Source organism: Bidens hawaiensis, unplaced genomic scaffold (assembly GCF_021521415.1).
Source record: "Bidens hawaiensis isolate Kalapana, Puna unplaced genomic scaffold, B.hawaiensis_p1.1 tig00061576_1, whole genome shotgun sequence".
Lineage (NCBI taxonomy): Eukaryota > Viridiplantae > Streptophyta > Magnoliopsida > Asterales > Asteraceae > Bidens > Bidens hawaiensis.
The window spans coordinates 551-8504 of record NW_027501082.1 but is presented as its reverse complement, the minus strand read 5'-3'; the positions used below and the strand labels follow the sequence as shown (position 1 = coordinate 8504).

The 7954-nt window shown below is 33.9% G+C and overlaps 1 protein-coding gene across 1 annotated transcript; it reads right to left on the bottom strand.

Annotated features, from left to right (window-relative positions):
- Positions 1–274: 274 nt before the first annotated feature.
- LOC143603427 (metalloendoproteinase 1-MMP-like) lies at positions 275–1385 on the bottom strand. The gene has a single exon (XM_077080215.1). It carries the CDS (start codon positions 1364–1366, stop codon positions 320–322), a length of 1047 nt encoding a protein of 348 aa, XP_076936330.1. The 5' UTR covers positions 1367–1385; the 3' UTR covers positions 275–319.
- Between the last annotated feature and the right edge of the window lie 6569 nt (positions 1386–7954).

The window sequence follows — 7954 nt, the reverse complement described above, 5'->3', positions numbered from 1 at the left end:
AAAGTTTATAATCTATAACAAGATTATTATAAAAATGTCGGTTAGTCCGATGGTATCTTGGCGTTAAATAATATCTCCTCTTCTAAAGATCGATAGTTTTAGGTTCTGTCATAAAACGTAAAGTATAGTATAAATAGATTAGACAGGTACATGAGTTCCGACTTTAAAAAGTTAATTACAATCAGAATAAAATAATCCATCGATCGTCTCCATAAGACAAAAGACGAATAACAAATATACGTATATTGTTTTCCCAAGTGTTGAATTTAAAGAAAAAAATAAAAACAATTATAAACATGAGGGCTTGAAAAAGGCCCATTCAAAAAATCAAAAAGCAGAAAACTATAAGCAAACAAGTCAACCATTTCAACGGACTTGCAACCCAGGCCAAAGATAAATCGTACTCCATCAAGGAACTATAATGAAAATTCGGGTTGGACCCGTACAACGCCTGGATCCCCTCCACGTCATCGACTTTAAGATCCACTTTCTTAGTCCTGGGACTCAAACTCGGGTACATAATTGCATCTTTGACCGACGAGTGGGCCAACCCGAGAATATGGCCAATTTCATGGGTGGCCACTGATTCCAAATCAACGGCCACCTTTGATTTAGTTTTCTTAAAATCAAGGGCCCATGTTTCGGCTTCATCCAAATGAAGCCTCCCGTTCTCGGGCGAGAAGGCGTGCGCCAACACGCCCAACACCCCGTCGAACGCCTCTCCGTCCCCGTGGTCGCCTTTATAAAACCCGATCTTAATATCCGCAGACGGGTAGTCATCCGTCTCGGTAAAGTTCACCGGAATCACCGCCGACCACCTTGAAAACGACCTTCGGAAAGCGACTTTTACGTCGTCCGAGTCAAGGTAACTAAGCATGTGATTACCCGAGAACGCGTACGTTAGCGTGGTGTGCGCCGAGCGCCCCCACCGCGGCTCACCGTAGAAATAGGCATAGTGTTTGGTGACGTGCGTTGATGATTTAACGGCGTCACTAACGCCGCACCGAGGGGATATTATTTGGGAAACGGTAACAGGGTCGAGCTTGCCCGTTACCGCTAGGCCGAAATTTCGTTGGTAGTTGACGACGGCTGATTCGAAAGCATCGTCGAATAAGTCCGTGAAGAAGATACCATTGTTATTGACTTCGTTTGGGATTTCGAGGTAACCGAAACGGTGGAAGTATTTTTTGAGCTCGGATATGCCGGAGAAGTTGGCGCCCTTGCCGGCGTCGATGAAGTCAACGAACTTGTTCCACGATCGCTCGGTTTCGGGTGGGATTAAACTGCTGGCGGGAAAGAGGTGTGGTAGGAGTAACAATAACAATAATAAGAATAAGATGGTGTTGTAACTGAAAAACCGAAACATGTTTTGTTAGTTGTGTTTTGTAAAGTGTTTTTCGTTTTCTTTTTACTTTGATTAACAATATTAATCAAACTATTTATATTCCCAATAATATCATTTTATAAATTAATTTATTCGTTTTCCTAAGCTTTAAAAAATAATATGATTATATGTTTTTTGGTGATTCTGACTAGTTTTTGATGGGGATGTTATATGGTGGGTGAACCACTAGGTTTGGGTTTTTATTCTCTTTCAATTTACTTATATATTTATTAATAAATAAATAAATATTTGAGGCTAAAATTAAATCCAGTAAATGCTTATCAGTTATCACCGAATGAATTACTATTATATATATTTTGGATTGATATGTTACCGAATTGGTTCATTTAGTTTAATAAAGTTTCATTTGTTTGGAGATTTATGTGTAAATTTTACATTTGTACTTGAACTCAACTATAATTCTTATATATTTGTACGAGAATTCACTATAATTCTTGTATTTGTACTTGAATTCGACTTGTTAGTAATTATAAAAAAATCAAGTTCAACAACTTAGTGATTATACAATATTGTTATATTATATAACTAGGATAAAGCCATGTGATACATGAGTGGTTAAAAAAATACAGTAAAAAAGAGTAAATTTAATAATATGAATAATAAGTGAACATAGCTTATGGATTTATAAGATATAAATAATTTTCTAAAGTACATAGATTAGTAAGAATAATTTGTATTTATATTAGAAATCAAAATGGAAGACTATGAATATTTATGAATTAAGAAAAAGAGATAGTTACCATCAATTAATCTAAGTTAAGTTAGTAAGCCACAAACATTTTAAAAGCAAAGTAATTAGTTCGATTCCCACCAACAACATATTTTTCATTTTATCATTTATAAAGTAGAAATTGTAAAAATGAAAACATATACACTTGTCAATCTATGTGCATGGTCCAGTTAAATGACACATGTAAAGATGATGTTTATTTAATAGTATAGTTATATTAGAATACTAGACTAGTTTAGATTTGTGAATCTTTTATAAATTAATGCAATAACCTCATTTAGGAGTTTGGTTATTAATATAACTCCAATTTAGGGCCATCCTAGTTAAAGTTTTGACTTCATTGAACATTTTATAGTTGATATTATAGAATTCGACTTAGATTAATAGTAATTACCACATAATTTTGTTTTTATATTAATAAAAATTGAATAAAAGAATGAAAGGGTCAAAAGGTTTTATTTGTTTATGGTTAATTTCAAAAAAGGAAACAAAAAAGGGTAATGATTTTAAGGTTGAAAAATGAACCACAAAACACAAATATTAAGTGGTTTAGACTATATATGCGATGTTTGTAGTTGGGAACTCTTCTTGTTTGTTGACCTAATAGTTAGGTGAAATTACCGTCAACCCCCTATATTTATTTTCTATGAATTAAAGTCGTGTCTAGCTTTTCTAATTATACATGAAAAATAATGTTTCAAGCGGCGACTACTCACACACAAACTTTTCACATGTCACATATAATTTATTTCATAATTTAATCGAAGTTTATATCTTAGTTTGGTTTTATTTAGAAAAATCGGGATTGTTAGTAATATAGTTTTAAGTAGCCTTTTTATACTTTAAAAATCATTCAAAATAATAAAAACTTGAATAAAAGATATATTAGAATATTAGTAATAGTAATAATATTAATTTTAAAATACGGGAATAGTTATAATAAAATAAAATATATAAGATTAAGGATAATCCACGGCACATTTCTTTAATGTTGAGTTTTTTAACTAGCGAGTCTGAATAACATTAACTTACTTGTAACAATATCAATTAGGCCACCTTGCTAACTTGAGTAACGTTATCGACAATCTATTTTGTAACATGTATTAAGACCATCCTCTATGGGGTGATTTAGGGACAGTAAAGAAGCGGTGTGGGTTGGGAACATCGCCGAGGGGCGATTTAGGTTGGGCGGTGGGAGGAAGATCAGGTGACCTTGGATGAGGATGTGGGCCATGATGATTTGGACAATGGTCATATGATTGTTAATTTAAAAAAAAGTAAATTAATCTATTTAAACCCAAAAATCCATCTTCTCCATCACACATTTTCTCATCCAAAACACACATTCTTTTCTAAAAAATCTCAACATTTTACAACAATGAACCCTGAAACAAACCTGAACCCAGACCCGAACTTGTGGGATCCGACTCATATATGGTGGAGTAGTGTCACAGCCACCGATCCCTATACCCCGGGAGTGGAGCCATGGACATTGAGTGGTGATATCAGTGTTTATTAAAATAATTAATTTGTAGTGAAATATTTCATCAGAACCGTAGTTAGGAAAATGATCAGAGTTATAAAAAACACCATGATTTTTATTTCATAAACCGGGAATAAAACCCAATTTTATACAAAGATAAGTTTTATAGGGATAAACCCTAATTTACAAAACACATTTGTTTATTCAGATGACAAGCCACTTATTTAAGTTGGAAATTCACATGCATCATTCCTTTGTCTCTAACAAGTCACCTGAAACATGTTTAAAAATATCTGATCAACAAAAAATACTGATGAATACATTAATTTATAGATGACACATTTTACGGTTACAACATTAAGATGTTTTTACATCTGCATGCTTACAAATTACCGAAATGTACTTGTCACTCGATCGTATCTATGACTGTGGGCATATTACTTATTGGTTAACATTTTTTCCAATAAGTAACGCGTAATAGCCCAGTAGGCAAGCCTTGTATACAAAAATTCCACAATACCAGTAGTAATCATCCCGTAAGTCTACAAAGATTTAATCACTGTATACTTTAAAACATTTTGAAAATACTTTGAAAACATTTATATTATCCTTCATGAGTTTAATATGTTAAAAAATTTATCACGACAATATTAGATATACCAGTTATCTCACGTAAATGTAAGTTGTAGAAAGGCTCAAATGTCTCACCTTATAAGTTTATAATTAACGGGTGCTTCCTGGTATTAAACACCTAGGTTAAACACAATGTAGCATATTTAAATTAGTATAAACCCAATAATTATAAACAATAATCACGAGATTAGAAAACTTTACACGATGACATAATGTCTTACCTTGTATAGGTGGAGCTTTCAGATTCGTGTGTAAAAGTTTCATATCGATCGAAGAGGGTATCATTATGACTACTCGGGTATTATACCAACACCGTTATAAAATAAAAGTGAGAGAGAAAGCAAACTTTTGGACGAACAAATGAAGCCTGGATCCCCAACCTATTTATAGTTGAAATTGGGCCAGTTCACATAGCGCGAACCAACCCCATAAAGTGCTTCGCGTAGCTGTGAACGGCATTTAGGGTTGCTGTGTAACGATTCCGGCAAAATCAAGTATACCCTAACCGGTATATACTATTTATGTGTTATTTAATAATGAATATATGAATTATAATGCGCTTATACGAGTATGTATGATTCACAGTACGGATTATACTCGATTATACAGTTAATCGTATTGGAAATACGATTAACCGATTAACGGTTATTGAAGCCCGAACGAATCGAGGATTACGATTATATACGAGATATATGATATTTAGTGATGTTTTACGAAGTATTAAAGCTTCGGGATAAGTGAAATTAAAGCACAGAAAAAGAATCTTCGATTTAATGGTACGTCGGTACGCTAAACGAAACCTTTAATACCAAACCGAGCAAGAGACGATCGATCAAGCCGAAAAAGATGCGCAATTATTAATAATATGATGTTTTAAGTTAATAAATGTCATGGTTTAAGTTTTAAATCGGTTTTATATAAATTTCATTTTTAAGCCGAAAACGACCGTTTTTAGCCTCGTTTTAAGCTGAATTAAACATTTAACCGAAAAAACGAAACTGAACCAGATTATCCAAAACGTTATCCGGATTTCCAAAATCCAAATGGATGGCTAGAAATGGAAAGGTGGGTCCCACCCCACCTCCCCTTCCCTTCCGATCGGCATGGGGTATAACCCCTTGCCTCTTGTTATTTTTTTTTTAAACAACCATTGCAAGATCCCTCTTTTCTCTCCACATTATGACCTAAAAAACCCAGATTTTTTAGCAAGAAAAAACTCAAGGTAAAATGCATACTGTGAAGGTTAAATCTTAGTTTTAGTTCTATATTTTGAGTTTATAATGCAAAAGATGAGGTTTATCTTCAAAAGGGGTGAAAACCCGAGCTATAAACCGATTTTGCTTGACCAAAGGGATGTATTTATGATATACAAATGATCTTGGTCTAAGAATGAGTTCAAACGAACTAAAAACGAAATTTTTACGGTTTAAATCTTTGTTTTTTAAATCATAAACCGAACCCATGAAAGAAATGGCTTGATTGTGGGTGTAACTTGCTTGGTGTGGTGTTATTGTGCTTGTAGGTGTTGTATCTAGTTGTTAACAAAGGCTAGAAAGCAAGATCTTTGCGATTTGAAGCTAAAAACACAAGGTAGTTCGGTTTTTATATAATGTATGTGATTTGGACAGATTGTGGTAAATTTAGAGTTAGGCTACGAAATTTCACAGAAATGATCTAAAACATGAAAATATGAGTTTCTGTGAAAATTTGGTAATTTTTGGACAAAGGATGAATATTTGGTAAATTTAATGCTCGGTTTTGGCTAAAAAATGGTGAAAAATATTTAAATATCATGATAAATTCTGGAAAATTCCAGATAATCTTTTTTATAACATGTAAAAGTCACACACAAAAGTTTAGGTCAGTTGGAGAAGTCTAAGTAGGTTTTTCGGTTAAAACGAGTTCTAGGGTTTTCTAGCTCGGTTTTAGTGAAAATGGCATGTAAAAAGAGATTTTGGTTCTGGAAAAATTACAGGGGACTATGTGGATGGCAGGGGTCACCCAGGAAAAAATTTGGGATTTTTTCTAAGGTCGTTTGATATTTACGACATATTTAGTGTTTAAATGGTGTTTAAAAATAGATAAATAAATTTTAAATATAAAAATTAATTCTGGAAATATTTTTATAAAATTCCCCACTGTTAAAAAAGTGATTTGTGCAAAATTTCAAGATCCAATATTAAACGGATAATTATTTGTGCTAATAAAAAAAAAATAAAAATAAAAACAAACTTTTAAAGTTTAAAAGCCGTAAACCGGTAAAGTTCGCCTAAACGAGCTGACTGGTGTATAAAAACCCTAAAAATGAACTATTTTCATATAACTGAGTTAAACAGGTAAAAATAAATCATCCGAAAATAATTCGGATGATTTGGGTAATTTTATCCGATTTAACAGTTTTCCGGTACACTAAAGACGGAAACGGGTCCCGTGGCCAATCGGGGCGCCTAAACCGAGCTCTAATTTTCACAACTTTAATTAAATTATCAGTCAACAACTATTTTCGGGTCGTGTGTGACCAAACTCATTTTTGAAACGTAAAAACGGATAACCGTGCTAGACACGCAAAACGGGGAAAACGAACTAATAGTAATTTTGACTATTGAACTCTAAACGATATCACAATCTGAGTCCGGAGAAGTGTTTCTGGGTTAACATTGCCCCCGGAACGGGTACAGTACTGGGTTAACAGTGACCCCAGATTGTACCGGTTAACACGGTTAAAGTTATATTAATAGTGATTGTATAGTAACGAACTTAGGGATCGTATTACAGATCCGGATTAGTAGCTGCGTACTGTGTTACCTACTTGCTTGCGATAAGGTGAGTTTCACGAGCCCTTTTTTTTTCTGAATTGTTTTTAAATATTTTCTCAGGGCGGAAAGCATGTTACTATTAAAATGTTTATAGTACATACTGAACGCATGGATTTGCGTGTATTTTATATATATTTTATTGTACGGAAATCGTACGGAAATGTACTAAGATGGTGATTGTCTGAGTTGCTAACATTGTAAGGCCCCGCAACACGAGTGATTAGCTAAAAGCCGGTAGAGTGTGAATAGTACTATTGGTCTGACAAACCCAACTGGTCCAGCATGGATTTGCTGATGTTTCCCAGCCAGTTGCACATGTCTATTTTGTTGTTATTTATTTTGCTATGTAATGTTAGGCATAGCGGTTTGGGGCAGGTTCGTGGGCGGAGTATGCCACGGGGTTGTATGTGAATAGTCAGAGGATTCACTCGTGGGCTCAGCATAATTACATCGCTAATATATGATTATTATAATGATTTTGTCACTGTTTATTTAAATTAGTGAAAACTCACCAACTATTCGTAGTTGACCAGTTTTCTTTACATGCTTTCTAGGTAACCCCAAACTGGAATAATTGCTACAAGCTTGACGATGCGTGCTTTTTTTTGTGGAAGCTTAATGATCTTTTTGTATTAAATATGTTAATGTACTGTTGGTAAAACTTATTTGCTAACGCCTAGACGGTAAACTAAACTCGGAACAATGTAATATGGTGTAAATTAATGTAGTAGTGTTTTTCTTTATAAGCAATGCTGTTGATATCAGACGTGTCTGTTGCACCCCGTTTATGTTTCCGCTGCGGTTTACGGGGTGTTACAGAAGTTGGTATCATAGCAATTGGGTTATAGAGAATTAGGATGTCTTTAAAAAGATACCTAAAATATAAC

Coding starts and splice junctions, on each gene's coding strand:
- LOC143603427 (XM_077080215.1), bottom strand. CDS start 1,366: ATGTTTCGGTTTTTCAGTTACAACACCATCTTATTCTTATTATTGTTA.